The sequence below is a fragment of the Corapipo altera genome, unplaced genomic scaffold, assembly GCF_003945725.1.
Source record: "Corapipo altera isolate COAL_440 unplaced genomic scaffold, ASM394572v1 107b, whole genome shotgun sequence".
Lineage (NCBI taxonomy): Eukaryota > Metazoa > Chordata > Aves > Passeriformes > Pipridae > Corapipo > Corapipo altera.
The window spans coordinates 361,530-379,250 of NW_020884951.1; the positions used below are offsets into that span (position 1 = coordinate 361,530).

At 43.7% G+C, this 17,721-nt stretch overlaps 2 protein-coding genes across 2 annotated transcripts in view; one reads left to right on the top strand and one right to left on the bottom strand.

The window, feature by feature from the left end:
* Positions 1–10,869, top strand: part of GCNA (germ cell nuclear acidic peptidase) — an 11,625-nt gene extending 756 nt beyond the window's left edge. The window contains exons 2-10 of the mRNA XM_027663128.1: positions 1,302–1,348; positions 2,637–2,688; positions 3,076–3,149; positions 3,673–4,095; positions 5,121–5,292; positions 5,874–6,018; positions 7,437–7,572; positions 8,485–8,689; positions 9,650–10,869. Of these exons, the coding sequence (XP_027518929.1) occupies positions 1,302–1,348; positions 2,637–2,688; positions 3,076–3,149; positions 3,673–4,095; positions 5,121–5,292; positions 5,874–6,018; positions 7,437–7,572; positions 8,485–8,689; positions 9,650–9,902 (1,507 nt within the window). The 3' untranslated portion in view covers positions 9,903–10,869. The remainder of the gene's footprint in view (positions 1–1,301; positions 1,349–2,636; positions 2,689–3,075; positions 3,150–3,672; positions 4,096–5,120; positions 5,293–5,873; positions 6,019–7,436; positions 7,573–8,484; positions 8,690–9,649) is intronic.
* A 774-nt stretch (positions 10,870–11,643) lies between these two features.
* Positions 11,644–17,612, bottom strand: BRCC3 (BRCA1/BRCA2-containing complex subunit 3). Its single transcript, XM_027663151.1, has 8 exons — positions 17,470–17,612; positions 16,615–16,734; positions 15,943–16,030; positions 15,177–15,265; positions 14,660–14,715; positions 13,962–14,093; positions 13,587–13,630; positions 11,644–12,675 (listed from the first exon to the last, which is right to left on the bottom strand). Exons 1-8 carry the CDS (start codon positions 17,572–17,574, stop codon positions 12,524–12,526), a joined length of 786 nt encoding a protein of 261 aa, XP_027518952.1. The 5' UTR covers positions 17,575–17,612; the 3' UTR covers positions 11,644–12,523.
* Positions 17,613–17,721: the final 109 nt, after the last annotated feature.

Genomic DNA, 17,721 nt, shown 5'->3' on the forward strand with positions numbered 1-17,721 from the left:
AGTTATTTATATTTATGTATTTTATGTATTTGTATATACTATATATTATTGTATATTACATTATACATATTTTGGATAATTTTATATATTTTTATATATAAAAGAAATATATATATTAATATATATAAAAGAAATATATATATTATATATATACACACATATAGAAGCATATATTTGTGTGTATATTCAGTTATTTATATTTATGCATTTTATGTATTTGTATATACTATATATTATTGTATATTATATTATACGTATTTTGTATAATTTTATATGTTTTTATATATAAAAGAAATATATGTAGTTTATAGGAAATATATATTTTATATATGTATAAAATATAGTGTATGTATATAGAAAATTTACTAGGTTAAATTATATATAGTGTGTGTATATAGAAAATATACTAGACTAAATAGTGTCTAGTGTGTGTATATAGAAAATTTACTATACTATATTATACTGTATTATATATAATGCATAATTTTATGTACATTATGTATTATTATATAGTATATTTTGCATAGTACATGTTATACTCTATTATATAGCCAATATGCTATAATAATTATTTATAGTGATTTATATGAATTTTAGATTACACCCCCATTTGTTCCATGGCAGTTGGTATCTATTAGCACGTTTCACAATTACAGTCTTTAAGGTTTAAATAGCTTTAATTAAAAGAAGCTGCCTTCCTGTTTTTAAGCAAATTGCTTAGTGTGTTTTCCAAGTTGTTGATGTTTGGTGGTTGGCAGAAAATGAATAATTTGGTAAGGGGAATGTCCTGAGGATTGCAGGCTGGTGGAAATGCTTCCGTTCTGCCTCTTGGAAGAGCTTTGTGAAAGCTGCTGCACTGTGTGGAATATTCATGGCCACCATATTAGAGTGCATTTCGTGCACAAGCAGCTGATTACTCAGCAGTGCTGTGCTTTCAGCTTCTCTCCCAGGTCACAGACCATGTGTGAGATAAAAACAAGCTCTCTGTCCTTCCTGTCTTCTGATATCCAGCTTGAACTGAAAGAAATGCAATATCCTAAGCCTGTGCCTTCAAATGGGTTCAGTGTTCCAAATTTTGAGGACTGATTGCTACTTACATTGAACATATATGGTTGCTAGAACTTACATATTAAAATTTATAACACTTCTGTTTTAAACAGTTAAAATAGTTCAGCCTGTTTGTGATGTTCAGTGTTTTTTCTGGTCCGTATTTGGTTCTGGGTGCTCACAGGTGTTTCAGGCCAGTGGAGATGCAGATCTGCTTCCTGCTGACCTAATGTTCTGCATTTCATTTTTTGCAGCCACGGCCTGTGCTTGTCTTCCAGCAGTGATGAGGAATTTGAGATGTGTAAGTCATAGCACATGTCAGTTGGTTTTCTGGAGTATGAGAAGGACACATTTCTAGTTATAGTGGAGTGTTTTTACATGTTATTTTCTTCCACTGCTTGTGCTGCAAAGTACATTCTGTCCTTGCAGTGCAGTCTTGGTTGCTATATGCCACAGGGAGTGTTTTTTAATTTGCCTCAATTTTGGATGCTTTTTGCCTTGCATTACATTTCTGTTGTTGCCTCAGTTTTATCTGTTCCCTGTCACTCACTTGCTTTCTCCTTAGTCTACAAAGCATCTTTGAATAAACCTTTTCTCTGAGTAGTTACTGTTCTAAACCACTCACAGTTCCCTCTTACCTGACACAGCTTTTATTGCTTTAGTCTTAACCAGTCAGAGGGATGTTTTTGAGTTGTCACAGTGGCTCAAGGTCTTGGTGAGATAGAATTGAATACTAAATTGTACATGGTGGCTTCTGTGGTGCATAACCAACCAATCTTTATGTTCAACCTGTGCAAACAAATGGTAACAGCCACTGTAACTATCACTGTGTGCTGGAGTAGTTAAGTGCACACTGGTTGGGTTTTTTCCTGTTGCAAGAGTTCTGTTTAGCTCATTCATTAGCTGGACTAATCATGGCTCTGCCACATCTCAGTTTCAAACTGGTAGGTAATTTATAGGTTTGTAAATCTTGCAATATGTTCTTCCTTATATATTTAACAGAGATGGTAGAATTGCTAAGGCAGTAAGTTGTACCTGTTTATTTTACCCTTTGCATATCACTCTTGTGCTGGTCCAGCTGCATTTAAAGCAGGTTTCTCATTGCTTTGGAGTTCCTGCTGTGCTCCAGCTCAGTGCCACGTGAATGATCTTAAGCATTGTCAAGCCTTACTACCAGCTGAAGCAAAATGTGCTGTATGTAGATCCTGCACTACCTCTGCACTTCTAAGTCTGATAAATATTTCCATACTGCCCATTCATTAGGTCATTTTTCACTTTTGTGTAATTTTTATATTTGACAGTCTACTCCTTCCCCTGGCTCCTTTCAGGGAGGCTGCTGAGTGCTGTGCCACCTCTGGCGTGGAAGGGGGCTGAGAGGACTACTTGGGGCTTGGAGCAGAATGTTTGCAAAGCCATTCTACTGCCATCCTGTCACTGCAGTGCCAGTTGTAGGAAAGACTGAAGTGAAAATATGTGCCAAGAGAAAAGTTTGTGTTTTTTAAAGACTTTAAGTTTTACTGGTTGCAAACTTAAAAATGCCTAAGAAAAGAAACAGAACCTCGTTCCTAATTAATCTCCTCTTGGTTTAGTTTTAGCCAGAATGAAAACTCCCAAAAGTGTTCCTAAAAAGGCAGATGCAAGGTGGGTGCTGTAATTAATTGCTTTTCTGTGTCCATATAATACTTTTCTGTATCATATTTACTAATCAAAATACAAGAAAAACAATCAAAAGTTCTAGTGATTCGTGGGCAGATACCTGTATAGGAGTGGGTGCAGACAGAACTGTTATGTGTCCAGTCTGTATGTTCAGGACAAAGATAAAAATGGGATGTTTGGAGGTGTAAATGCTCCTTTGCCATTCCTATTTATGGATGTAGTTGGTAACATTTGTTGTGAACAATAATAATGTTATATTTGGAGGCTTTTTTTGGGTTGCTTTTTTAGTAGGGCAGATTTACTCTTGCATTTTCTTCCTTTATCCTACCTTTTTTCACATTTGCCTTTTTTTTTTTTTTTTTTTTTTTACAGTTTGAAAGACTTCATTGATGACTCAGATGATTTCTTCTTGGACCTTAAAGCGAGAAAGAGCACAAAAAAGAATGGCAAGTAATTGTGCAACAGCAAATATGAAGTGGGAATTTTAATGAGTGGAAAGGTAGCATAAATCTCTGAGAGAGCTGACCCCTGATCAGGAGGGGCAGGATTTCTTTAAGCTAGTGTGAATGTGGACCCTGAAAAGTGTGTGCCAGCTGCAGACTGGGAAAAGCTGTAGAATGCCAATGGAATGTTGTGTGGAGGGGAAATGGGTGAAGCAAAATGGACCAGAAGGATCACTAAAAATAAAAAGTCACCTGTAGATCTGATGTGATCCCTTGATCTTGACAGGACAAATCTGGGATGTCAGAAGCATTGTTTGTTGGCAAGCTACTTTATTTTAATACATCTTTCAGTGACTTTTCATGTAGTAAAATGGTAAATGAGCAGGGCAGAGTTAAAGCAAATGCAAAGATACCTCTCTATTTGTATTTTCCTATCTTTCAAGGGATTTTTTTTTGTGTGTTAAGACGAAGGGAGGTCTCCTAAATGCAACTGCCAAAACCTTAAACTCTTTCTTTTGGATTGCAGCACCAAAGGATCTTCAGACCCCAAGGAAGTTGATGAGTTCTGGAAAGAAAAGCACTTGCTGCCAAGAATTGCATTATGGAGAGAGTTCAAGTGACACTGAGGATTCTGTCTTTGTAGAAAGCCCTTGGCTTGACCACCAAAAAGGGGGAGTAAAAGACTGGAAAGAAAGACAGAGGTGCACAAAACTGTCACCTCCACAAAATCTGAAAGAGTCACTTTCCAAAGGCAGTCCAGATTTGCCTGTTAGAAGGAAAGAAAGAAACTGTGAGAAGAGTACAGAAAATAAATTGCCCACTGTGGCAGTAGAGTCAGACAGCTCAGATGACAGCTTTGAATCGTTAATGGAACGGATAAAGAAGCGAGGTCTGCCCCAAAAACCAGTCTTAGGCACAAGTAAAACCGTCTATCAGCCCAGCTCAGCAGGTGAGCAGTTGTTCAGGGCTAACTTGCAGTGGTAGTGCTGATTGCCTGACTCTTCCCATTTGTGTGGCACAGACTTCTGAGGGGCAGCCCAGCACCTTGCAACTGGATTTGGTACAACTGGAAATTACTCCTCTGAGCATTCTGAAAAGTCACCCTGTGGTATCAAGGTTTAAGGTTTTCACTATTGTTTGTTCTTGTAGGCATTTTTAGTTTTAAATTTATTTTTTAAAATTATAATTAATTTTTAAAAAAATTATTATCTAACGGGTGGTATTGAATTTTTCTGATTTTTTTAATGTATGATACTTAATGTGAAGCTGTCATTTCAGCTTTAGGACTGAAATTTTCAGCAGTTCAGAATGCTGCTCGTTTAGTATCTGGATTTATACTTGACTCACCTTTTTTTTAAAAATACAGTTTATAACGAGAATTTCCTAAATCAGTACCTCCTCCTCTCCTTTGACAAACTGAAATGAGCCTCAACTGAAAGACTGAAAAGGGAGAAAAGGGACTGTTGCTGAGATGAGAGCAGATGAAAGCAAATGTTTTTCTAGAAAAGTAAACACAGGGTGCCTTTCTTCCTAACAATGACTGCCCAGAGCAAGGAGACATCTGGAAGAGGATGATGTACAGCACAGAAATATGCCTTGGGAAAGAGCAAATTTTTTTTTAATTGGAATATATCAATTATGTTCTATAACATTATAACTCAGGAATTATGTTCTATAACACATAACTTAGGAATGCCTGAGTGAGGTCACAAATACTTTTCCTTCCACTTCCTCCTTGCTGAATGTTTGAAAGTTTGGAGTCTGCCACTCCTTCACTGAATGGTAATATTTGTAGTATGTAACAGCAAATTACCTTTCCATCAGTTGTAAAAGCCTTTGCCTTCAAGTGTGCACAGCAGGAGTTTATTCTGAGGTGGAATATTTGGCTTTTTCAGTGTTGTCAGTGGGTTTCTGGTGTCTGTGCTCCTGATTCTTGGACAATGTGTAATCCTGTGACTCTTTCTGTTGAACTAGAAAACATCAAGCCACCCTGCAAAGATGCACAGCCCTTGAAAGGGGAGGGAGTCAAGGTACCAAGGCCAAGCTCCACTTCAGTTGCAGAAATATCTTCCAAGACAAGGACTCCTGCAAGAATTCCTGGGAACGAATTGCTCAGTTGCTCACAATCAGCAAAGACAGATAGAAGGTGAGTGTTTCTCCATTTTTACTGTGTTCTAGGGCATTTATAGATGGACATCCTTTGCCTAGGATGATGTAGTGACTCCTCTGGTACATAGAAACTTCTGCTACTAATCCAGCAACTGTGAATGATTAAGTAGCTGGAAATCAAAGTTTTCAGTCTCCAGTATGACAGGGAGAATATAGCTGATCTCTGCCTAGAGGAATTGATGGCAAATATATCTGACAAATCTCAAACCTTCTTTGTAAATGTTTTCTTGCTATTCCTTGTCTTGGTACAGCACACCTCTAATGTGTTGGCCCCACAGATTGTATATATCCAGCTGCTTGCCTCTGAAAATATATCCAAACTAATTCTATTAACAAGATTGTCTTGATTTTTTTTTTTTAACCTCTCTAACTTGCAGAATTCCTGTTTCTTTTTCTGTATGTGGATGCAGCTTAAACTTTTCAGAAGAATGCATTTCTCATTTCTACCAGCTGCCTTTATTCTGCCTTCTAGCCATGTGCTGTTTCCTTTGGTCATTTTATAACTGCGTTTACCAACACAAAACCTTCTTTACAAAAGCTTCATGGCTTTTCTTGCAGGCTCAGGGTATGCTCAGTGCCTGGTTGTTTCTTGCAAGATCTTTCAAATCCCACTTCCCACTACGTGAAGTATTTCAAGAAGAATAAAGAGGAGCTGGCACAGAAGCTCTACAAACTGTTTAACAGCACCATCTTTGATCAGAAGGTTGGTTTCAAAATGAAAATTACTATTCTAAAATGCTGGTTAATATGTTGCTCCTCACTTCTTGATGTGATTGCTCTTTATCCTCTTCAGTGCTAAACATTATAGTGATGTCTTATGTTTGATTTAGCTCAGGCAATTTCTCTGGCAGGGGTTTGTCACCACAGTGATGCAGCAGTTTTCAGCGTGGCTTTGCTTTCCCAGCTGTAATGGATGGAGCACCATCCTTGAGTCAGCAGTCTGGGTGGTATCCAAGAGTCTCTGATGGGAGAAGCTGCTGTATGAGGGCCCTTGGATCAGTTCCATCATGATCCTTCTGTTTCCATGGCCATGTCTGCCTTTCTGGAACAGATTAAAAAGGTGCTTATCCTTTGAATAACAGTTTTGCATGAGCATAAAGCTTCAAGTTGTGTTTCAAATTTAAGGTTAAATTGCAGAGAACTGCTCTCTTGGCCTTCATGTCTGTTGGGATATTGGGGATCCTCCTCTGGTGAGAAATATCCTTGAAAGGAAGGATGCTGTCCTCAGTAATTCCAGTAGAATTTCCTTCAGGAAGGAAAACGTTTCTCTGCAGATGAGAAAATACTGTTGAGCTGACCAAGGGCAGGCTGAGGTAATGATTTCACATCAAGCTGAGCTGAGCAGGCTTACTGTTGCTGAAAGCAAAATATCTGACAGCCCTGTGCCTGTGCCTGTGCTGTCGAAGCCTTTACTTAAGCTCATTAATTTAGATGACAGAAAACTGTTAGTAAAAGAACTGAACTAACTAAGATAGATATGATGAGGGCTTGCAAAATCAGGGGCAGCACAGAAGATAAGCAAGGGGGGATTATTCACCCTCTCACAGTGTGAAGGTGCATCAAATTATTTGCAAGTTGCAGGTTCAGCACAACCAAAGCACGTGGTACTTAACCTGTGAATTATTCAGTTGTAGAACTTCTGATCACAGACTACTGTAGATGCTAAAAATACTTCTGTATTCTTAAACATACACACTCCTTCTCCTCAAAACACCAGAAAACCACTCTAATGGATATTTAATAGAAAAGAACCACCTGTGGCTTAGTGGTTAGCAGTTGGAAAGAGGTTCTTTTTTTTTGAAGAGGAAATTGTGGTTTATGCCTGTCCTGTCCTTGTATTTCTTCTTAAGCAGCTTGTTTTAGCCACTGTTGGAGGCAGAATAGAGGAACTAAGGGACTTCTGGTCTCATCCTGCATTGTGGAACTCCCAGTGTTGGTTACAGAGACACTGACTGTGAGAATAAGCAGCCATGAGGGGTGAGTTTGCATGTTAAGTGACAACAGCGTTAGGAGCACTGAGACATCCTGTGCCAGCTTTGCAGCAAATACAAGGGGAAGCCAGAGGGCCAGAAGATAAGAGAGGTAGAGAGGGCAGATTACATGTCCTGTTTTGTTTTTCAGTTACCAGAGACAATGGAGATAATCTGGAATAAGAAGATGAGAAAAACAGCAGGATATTGTGTGACAGGGCAGACAGGTCCTGAACAGAAGCGTTACGCTCGCATAGAACTCTCTGAGAAAGTCTGTGACTCTGCAGGTGGGTAAAAGAACAATTATGCTGACTCTCCTTTAAGAAAGCAAGTTCTAGAGATAAAAACACTAACCTGAGGCCTAAGAGACCTGGAACTGGACCCTGCTTTGAAATTTCATATTACCTTGAATAAATAAATCCATTAATTGATGGATTTATCCACATTCCACAGCCCTTCTAAGAGGCTGGGCAAATGTACAAAATGTGAGAACAGAGATGTATTCACACTAACTGCAGTATTTTGTTTATATTTCTTATTGATTTGAAGACCCATAGGCATCATGTTACTCTAATTCTGTCTGTGCTGTAATGGCAGTCTAAAATCAGACTTCTTCCATCACAGCCAGCCACCTTGTTGGTAGTATTTAAAGCTGGAGTAAAGACAGATCAGGGCCAAATTAACATCTGTAACTGTTTTTTCTCCGTCATCCCTTCTTAGTTTGGGGGAACAAATCATAAAATGGTTTTAATTGAAAGGGATTGATAAAGGTGTTAAACGGGACTGGCCCCAGGACAGCCCTGGGGAACACCACTGGTGACCTGCCCCAGGTGGATGTAATTCCATTCTCCACCACTCTCTGGGCCCGGCCATCCAACCAGCTTTTTACCCAGTGAAGAAGGAAAACACCTGTCCAAGCCATGTGCTGCCAGTTTCTCCAGGAAAATGCTGTGGGAAACAGTGTCAAAGACTTAACCAACCAATGAAAAAAACCCCCAAACAGACCAGGTGTGCGGGGAAGTGCAGGATGCTGAGTTGGAGCTAATCACAAAACTGGAAATGCACTAAGTAAAACCTTGCTTTGGAGCATTTTACCAAGACGGGGGTAGTTCTAACCTCCAAAATAACCTTTGCATCTTAGTAAGTCTGTACTTCCCCACACCTGACTGACCTCAATCTTCTGTTTGCTTTCCCTGCAGATCGCCTTCGGGACACGCTGATCCACGAGGTTTGCCACGCAGCCACCTGGCTCATCAGCGGTGTTCGTGACGGACACGGGCGGTTCTGGAGGTTCTATGCCAACAAATCAGCTGTAATTCATCCAGAGCTGCCAGTAGTAACACGGTGCCACAGCTACGAGATCAACTACAAATTCACCTACGAGTGTGCTCAGTGCAAAGCTAAGTGAGTAATGTTTTGATGTGCATGTGACCGTGTATTCACTTTCTCTCTAACTTGCCAGTCTCCTGGGTCTAGAAATCATGGGTCTCTTAAATTGTGAAGCAGTTGGGATACTCTGAGTTACTGCATGTTTCCAGAGCCCACAGAGCCTCACTGTGTGATTCCCACGTTTGTTTCCAGGTAGTTCCAGTTCTAGTTCAGAGGTCAGGACAGGCAGAAGTGTCTTGTGAGTACCATTGGTGATGATGGAGGGTCTTTGGGATGTATGTCCCTCAGCTTTAAAGGAACAAGTCCCCATAAACACTGGGCACAGAATGTGTGACAACAATTAGATCCTAGGACAAAGTATCAGAGGAAGCTTTCTAGGGTTTGTATCTTGATGATTTTGAATTAAGACTAAAAAAAGCAGCTGACAAGGATGTTATTATTATTATTATTATTATTATTATTATTATTATTATTATTATGGTCATCCCACTCCATTCCCCGAAATTTAGGGGCTAAATGCATGCTTAGAAAGCATATGTGGCATTTTTTTTTACCTCTCAGGATCATATGACTCCCAGAAGGAAATAACATTTCACATATGGAATCTTCTTGAGGTGTTTGTTAGGACTGTACAATGCATCAGTTGCTTAGATGCAACAGAGCATGGAGGTGGTTTTTTGGTGATGCTTCTGAGGAGAAACTCCAAGGGGCAGTTGATATGTGGGTTGTGGAGGTATTTGCAGATGTTGTAGCACTTCATACTCCTGGGCTGAGAGTAAAAGAGAGGAAGGGACCAAGCTCAAAAGGCGGTGGAGCAAGTTCTAGGATAGAGATGTGCAACACAGATTTGATTGTTCTGCTGTGTGAAGTGGGTACTGTTTGCTCTTCTCAAATACTGGCTTAGAAACCTGACCCGAGTATCCGGGCAGAAGAGAAAGGGGCCCTTTCCCACAATTCCTTACTCTTCCCTTCCAGGATCGGCCGGCACTCCAAGTCCCTGGACACGGAGCGGTTCGTGTGCGCGTTCTGCGGGGGGCGGCTGTGCCTCAGCCAGCCCCCGGGCAAGGGGGGCACTCCTGCCAGGACACAGCTCACACCCTTTGCCAAGTATGTGAAGGAAAACTACGGACTGGCCAAGAGAGAGCAGCAGGGGCTGAGCCATGCAGAGGTCATGAGGAAACTCGGTGCTGATTTCGCTTTGAAAACCAGGCTTGATGATTTATTTTAACATCTCAATAGATTTCCTTACTTGGTGCCACTTAAATTTTGTATATGGAGTAGTAGATGAGTCTAACATGAGGATTCCAGATAACTGTAATATTTTAGTGCTAAGTACTTCTAATAAAGACCTTAAGGCCTTTTCTAAAATGGGCAAGAGTGAGCAAAAATGATGACAGCTAGTCCAGGGTGATGCACAAGTCAGGGTATCCTTAGACTTCAGAGGAACACCACCTGTGCCTGGGAAGATGCAATTCCAGTCCCCCCCTTTGGGACTGACTCACTATGTTTGGCTGGAATTTTCTGAGCAGCACTTACCCATAGTGCTCCACAGCATGTCTTCAGTGACTCCAGTGAGCAATGGATTTACTCTTCCATCTGGGTACCTGATATGCTGTAGGCTCTGTGCATATGCTGAGAAACTGCTGGGTGTGCATCTGTCTGGGATTGCCAGGTGAAAGAAAGTCCAGGCCCACCAGCCCTCTGATTCTAGCTGAATGATTTCCAGGCAGGAAACGGGGCAGACTGGAGTTGGGCTTCAACATGGGTTCAGATATTCTCCCATGTGGAGTCTCTTGAGTGAGTGACCCTTAGCTGTTTTTGTTAAAATTAAGTGGGTTTTGTTAAATTAATTAAAATTAGTGGTTAAAATTAATGGTGGCTTAAATCTGTTAGAAAAAGTGAGTTTTTACAAGGCCTTCTGGCCCTGAGTGAGACTGAAGCTCTTTGATTGAAAATGTGAATGCAATGTACCTCAGTCATTGAGATTTCAGAGAAACTAAAATAGATGCAAGAGGTCAGGGTAGGGAAAGCAAATTCAAACACTTTCCACCACAGAAGGGGGAGGTCTAGTCAGATGATTTAAGTCTTTCACATAAAATATGACTGAATGTGTGTCTTCTGTAAGCAAATTGCTCAGGGAATGTAATAATATTGAATAATCAATAAATGCTAATGTTGTACCAACGGTGGCAATGGACCCCAGGCTTCGTTTCAAATTAATCATGGCTGTATAGTTAAACAGAACTCTGGTGCCAGCCCAGCTTTACTGGCTGGAGAGCCAGGCTGTGGATCAGCACAGTCCTTCACTTCCTTTTGTCATTGGGATTATGATTCCAAGCATCCCCATTCCAGCTGTGCTGTGGGAGATTGCACTGGAGGCCCTGGGCTGCTCCCAGGAGCTCTTATCAAGCCTAGGGACACTGAGGCCACCACCCTCTCTCCTCAGCAAAGATAAGGGTAAGGAGCACTTGAACTAGAAACCAGTAACAAAAACAACTGCACAAACCCACTGACTGTTCAAAAACTAAGGAAAATAACTATTCACTGCACTTTTAAGGAAAAAACCAGTAGTGAGTGTTATACTTGAAAGTTCTACTCTTTAGAGATTGCCAACAGAAATGCAGAAAGCTTAAAAATCAAAATCAAGTCTGACAAAAGCAATGGGGTTACAGGGCTTCCAGATCTGACACCCTTTACACTGCTCATCAGTGCTGGCCCTCTCTGACAGGGACTGCCTGTCTCCCAGCTCTTACTTTCATTCTCCCACAGCAACAGTCCAGACAATGAGCTGTCAGGAATTGAACAATGATCCCTGCAGGAATGCAGGCAGCTCATTTTCATCTGTCTGAGTGTGTAAGAATTTAGGTTAGAACCAAGGAGCTGAAACAGGAATTTTAACTGTGCTTTTGCCCCTTTGCTCACGTGAGACAAACTTCACAAAACAGGATACTCTGGGGGATACTCTGAAATGCAACAGCAAGAACATTTAAAGGATTAGTTCAACAACAGCTATTTTGTTCCAGTCTTAAGAGATTTTTAACAATTAAGTTCAGCATATAAGAACAACAGGCTTGTGTATCTACCATTTCTCTTCCCAGCATCTTAAACTTCTTCCCTCTGGGGAGGAACCACAGTCCTGTCACTGAAGCAGCAGAAACAGCTGATTTCACAGAGAACCTCAGTGCTGGACTCACAACAGCATCACATGAAGAGAGTGGAGATGGACCAAAAACTGCAGGCACTGGCACTTTGTAGCATTCATTTCATTTCTACTCCAAACAGCTCTAGCTTTGGAATTCTTTATTTGGTTTGACATATGCTGAACAGATCCTGTGTCAAAGTTCTTCCAGGTCTCTTCCTTCCCAAGCTTCCCTCCCACCTCTTACCTGCCTGGGTGGATGGCCAGCAGTCCAGAACATTACTAGATATAAGATCATGGTCAACTGAAGCTACTAAAAGAAGGCAGAAGTTGGCAGCATCAGATATGACTGCAGGGACACACTTTTCCCCTCTAACCCTCCTGCTCCAGGGTCCTGGAATACATGTAAAGCAGTAAGACTTCTGTCAATATAGAGAGAAGGGAGGAACAACATGTTCCCTACGTGTGTGCCCTCCAGAACAGGAGTCTCTTCAGGTGCTGCCCAGCCCCACCACTGCAGCACCTGCAGACACAGCCCTGCTTTGCTCCAGGCTGGGGCAGACAAAGTCCTTATCCTGGAGACGTGCTCTGTGCTGCAGGAGAAGAGGCACAGCCTTCACTGTAAGGCAATGCAGGGCCACCCTTCAGCCTGGAGGAGGTGGTGTAGATTTTTTTACATGTCTCTTTTCTGAAGGGTCTGCATTTCCTCCTCACTCTAAAGCAGCGAGTTCCTCCAGGAGCTGCTCTTTCTCCTGCTGCAGCTCCTGCACCCGCTGTTTGTTCTGCTCCAGTCTGTCCTCCAGCCACTGCAGGAGGGGCCCACTGATGGCAGACATCTGGCTGCAGAGGTTCTTTGTGAACACTGCAAAGAGCAACCACACGTCACGCCAGGGCAGCACACAAGACACTCAGTGTACTACAAACCACCCCAAAGCCAACAGTGTCACAGACAGCCAAGGAAACCTTCCACCATGCTGGCCCTGCCAACCACACATCCCCTCAGGAATGTCAGAACCAGCAGCCTGATAAACAGGGAAATGCTATTTCAGTCTGAGCCAGGGGAGGGATGACAGACCTGCAGCAGAAATCTGGAAACCTGCACACAAGTCATCACTGCTGCTAATTAATCTCTAAATTTAGAGGAATCAAAGAATGCCTCATCTCTTAAACGGGTGAGAATGGATAATGGGATAATTATCTTGGAACAGAAGTGGGATGGAGATTCACCCTGTGACACTGGCAAAAGCAAAGGTGTCACATCCACACAGCTCAGCCACACAACACTAACTCAGCAAATCCCAAATCCCCCTTGCTGTTCCAACAGCAAAAATAACCTAAACAAACCAAACTCAGAAAACTCAAACAATCCCAAAGTCTGTTGTAATTTTAACCAATTCTACAAAGGCTGAAGGACACAACAGCATTCATGGACCCCAGGATTAGGTTATTTTACAGCCTTTAATTTTTTCCTATAAAGTATTTACTTTCAGTTCTGTTCCTTAACTAGATTTTACGTAACAAGATAACTATCTCAGGGAATTCTCTGGGTTATACAGTCTTTGTGATTAAGAGTGTGGCAAGGGGAAAAAAAAGTTAGTATTTGTGCTTTTCTAGCTATTTACAGCAGCCTTTTATGGCAAAGGGAGCAGTGTTACACATGTGTAGTCCAAAGCCCCCCAAATTTAGAGCCAAACCAAGCCCTGTTCAAGACTCCACTGTTCTGACTTTGGGAGCAGCACCCTGGATTGTCACATGCAAAAAAGGAATCCTTACCTGAGCCATTATGGATCTTGGTTACAGAGTCCAGATGGGTGAGGCTACAAGGAACAGAAAGCAGGTCAGGGACAAACCAGGGAACTGCACATTAAATCCAGGCTGCAGAACCACTGCCTGCCAGTCACTGCCCACACCACAGGTGCCTCCAGGTCTCCTCACCTGCTGCACATTCACAAGGACAACTGACCCGTGATCACAAAATCCCACATTCTGCTGGTAACCCCAGCCTCAGTTATTCAACCAGTTCCACAGAGGCACATGAACTGCTAATCCTTCTCACCTTCTACAGCTTTGCAAAGGTTGTGGTGCAGCAACAGTAGAACATGTCAGCAAAGACAGTCCTGGAGAGGTGCAGAGCCCCACTGCTGTTACCTGTGAATTCTCCTGTAGGCATCTTGCTCTTCTTGGCAAAGGATCTTGGGCAGCTCCACAGCCGACTCCAGACACACTTTCCCAATGGTTTCATGGGGGACAACATGAATAGGAATTTCAATCCTTTCATACCTGAAAGAGATTCAGATACAATTAACTTCAAAGCAGCAGAGAAAAAACAGGACTTTTACAACCTACCACAGTCTGTCCAACACATGGCAGTGCTGCACATCCACTTTTGGGAACACATGCCTGAGTTGGCAGCCAAAGGGAAGCATTGTATACACTTGTCTTATTTTAATTATAAGATGCTAAAGCAACTGGGTGGCCAGTACTGACAACATGTTGCACAGTGTGTGTGTGGTTGGGCCTCTAGAGCTGGAAGTAAAAAAGTGGGGCTTCTACACAACAGGTTCCAGCACAAACCCCACCCTGCCAACAGCAACCTACCCCAAATCCTGAGATAATAAATTATCCAGGGTAAGTTAATCTTTACATTCTCTTCCATCAGCCTGCACGAGAAGTCAGGAGACCTCGTGCAGGCATTTCTGAATAGTATTTGCTCCTCGTGACAGGCCCAGAAGCCACTTGTTTGAGACAACCCAGAAAGGAGAGACAAGGTGAAATACAACCTAAAACTGAGAGCCAAAATTAAATACAACCAGACACTGGACAGAAAATTCTTCTGCTGTACTCACTCTGAGCTCTTCTGGGCCTGAATAGACTGGAAACAGGTATAGAGAATCCTGCCTGTCTGAGAGAGACAGCAGAAAGTCAGATTTCAAGTGCAAAAACCCATCTAAACCCACACATTCCTTTAGGAAGCAGAATATGCTTTCAAACAGAATTCCAACAGGATGAAAAGGCACAGACCTTTTGCTGTGACTGGAATGCTGGAGCTGCTCAAAGCAGACACTGACAAACCCTCTAATGATAAAAAAATCTGAAGCAACAGCTGCCCACTGGTCCATCTTAAGTGTACACACAGTGCAGCAGCTGCTGCAGCCCCCCTGGGCAGGCTGTGGGGCAGCACAGAGGATTAAACACTTGTTCATTTGTCACTGTCACAATCCAAACACCACCATTCCAGCTGGGCTTTTCACGTGCCCCCAGCAGAGCTCTTTCCTTGTTGCAGGTGCACTCAGGGACTTCAGCTTTGCCCTGATGTTCCTCACGAGCACTTGGAGGGTTTGATGCCATTTTTAAGTTTCCTACCTTGGTGTTCTTGTCCTCGATGAAGCAGGAGAAGATCAGCCCTACAAAGCCTTGGTCCATCATCTGATACATGGCCTGTGTACGGACATCTGCAGGCACAGGAATGAGAGAATGAGAACTGCACTGGTCACCTGGAGCAGTGGGAAAAGCTTTGCCACCTTTTGAAGGGTGATCGGGAATTTGGTAACAAGTGTCACAAGCTTTAAGTCCTTATTCCGAGTGACTAAATTAAAAAAAAAAATTTGATCCAATTTAAAATGTAATTAAATAGCAAATCTTAAATACACCAGGTGAGTTCACAAAACCAGAAATGATCTCAGGATCAGCCTGGTGCCACAGGTCTCCATAAAGTCCAGCACATACAAGATACTCGTGCACTTCTTTCACAGAACTTTTCAGTGTTGCATTAACACACCCAGACATCAAAAATCACCACAGTAGGCCCAGAATTCCCACAGGTTTTTTTTTTGCTGTTCCCCACACCCTGGCTCTGGTTTTTCTATCTGGAAGAACAGTAGCACCAGCAGTAGCTGATCTGAGTCATGTCTGAGTCCCTGGGGCACACACAGTTATGGGGCTGCACTGGCAGAAGCCCCTGGAGCCCACCCAGACAGTCTGGTCCTACCAGGGGATGTCTGAGACACAGAGTCCTGAACTGCTGGAATGTGCAGCTCTGGAACTCGTGAGTCCCAGAGTCAGCCAGCTGGGAGTTCCACCCAGACCCCAGCTCAGGGCTCACCCACACCCAGACCCCAGCTCCTCTTACCCACATGTGAGGGCCAGACAGTGATGTGGGGGTGGGAGTGGTACCAGCCCACCACCCTCATGGGACGTCCTGTCATCTCAGCCAACCTGTGTGGGAGTCAAGGAGCTTTTGGAACCAGCAGAGCAAAGGGAAAGAGCTTTTTGTACCGGGAAAAACAGCAGAGTTTTTTAAAATAGCTTCTCATCAGCCAGCAGAATTACAGGTCCCTTTGGAGGGGTGAGAAGACACGTGGCAGGGAGCTGATGGAGCCTCTTCCCCAGCACCCTCAGGAGTCACTGCTGAAGAGGTAAATTGGATTTTACTTGCACGTGGCACTTGCTCAGCAGCTGAGCAAGCCAGAATTCCCAAGCATGTGCAGAGAAAAGGCTCCCCAGTGCCCCACCTGGAGACCTGTTCACCTTTCATCTTCCACTACACCTCCCTGCCGGAATGCCACCCTCCCCAACAAACACACTGCAGAGTTACTTGTCACCAAACAAACAGAAACGACAACAATTTCGTAACGCAGCTCCACTGCAAGTGCTGGAACCAACTCCAGGGAAAGGCAAGTGCCAGCACAGCCCTCCCAGCCCAGCAGCTGCAGGAGGAGCAGCTGAGAGCTTCAAGCAAAGCAGAGCAAAGTGTGAAGCACAGCCCGTCAGCAGAGGTGTGAGGGGAAGCACTAAAGGATATCTCTGCTTCGGTGGAGGCAGCTGAGAGCTGCTCCGGGGAGATCTCCACGCGGTCCTTCCTCTTGTCGGAGCGGCGCAGGATGATCACAGAGTGGATGTGGACGATCCTGCTGGTGTCCACCTGCCCACAGAGGGAGAGCAGTCACTGCCCTGGCAGGGAGACACCCACCCGCGGGGCAGGGCCGGTTCTTACACGGGCACACGGAGAGGGGAAGCTCTCCCGGCTCTGACTGTCACACTGAGAGCCGGGAAATAAACTCTCCAACCAGTTCGCTGGGTTAGAAAGCCGACATTCCTTTACTCAGCGCTCTGGGAGCGCGGGGATAACTCCACGGAAATGCACACCCAGTAACTAAACAGAGCAGGGTATAGCCACGAAACTAATGCATATTCATAACACTAATACATATTCATCAGATTTCTGATGCATATTTATCACGCCTCCCGAATACATGCATACATGCCGACTATTTCACTGGAGTAATTTAAATAGGACTTGGGATCTTTTGAGGTCATACGGGAACATCCTGTTCCCCAAATTTCCCTTTTATGGTTCTGAATCTTCTAACGAATATTCTCCCTTTGAGAGTATCTCACACATGCGGTCAGGTCATGATGCACCTCTTTTATCGTTCTTTGTTCTCAAAACTAAGACATCTGCTAGCATCTATTAATTACTGATACGGGTAAACAAGGCAACAGTCACAGATGTAGGGGGTTAACGCAAAGGTGCGTTAATCCCCGGTGTTTGTCCTAAGCACTACACGATAACCACGGCAAACACTATGGTGCTAAAGAGCCCCAAACCCGCCGGGCAGCGCCTCCTCCCGCCGCGCCCTTCCCCCCGGGGCGGTACCTCTCCGATGCAGAGCCCCATGACCTCCTCCTTCTCGGTGCTGAGCGCATGGTTCAGGCACACCAGGAACGCGTCCGCCTCCAGGTGCACGGCCTGCACCGCCATCTTGCCTTCCCCTCACCGCCCCCGGCCCCGCCCCCAACGCGGCCGGGCCAATCGCAGCGCCGCCCGCGGGCCCGCCCGGCCAATCGGCGCGGCCCCCGCTGAGGCGGTGCGGCGCGGCGGAAGGGCCGTGCCGCCCACGGGAGCGGC

What these genes read in the sequence shown, in the direction of transcription:
- BRCC3 (XM_027663151.1), bottom strand. Translation starts at nt 17,574, where the DNA reads ATGGCGGTGCAGGCCGTGCACCTGGAGGCGGACGCGTTCCTGGTGTGC. An exon ending in CAGGCCCAGAAGAGCTCAGA is followed by an intron (nt 14,094 to 14,659) that starts GTGAGTACAGCA and finishes AATCTCTTTCAG; the next exon opens with GTATGAAAGGATTGAAATTC. An exon ending in GCCTACAGGAGAATTCACAG is followed by an intron (nt 13,631 to 13,961) that starts GTAACAGCAGTG and finishes TGTTCCTTGTAG; the next exon opens with CCTCACCCATCTGGACTCTG.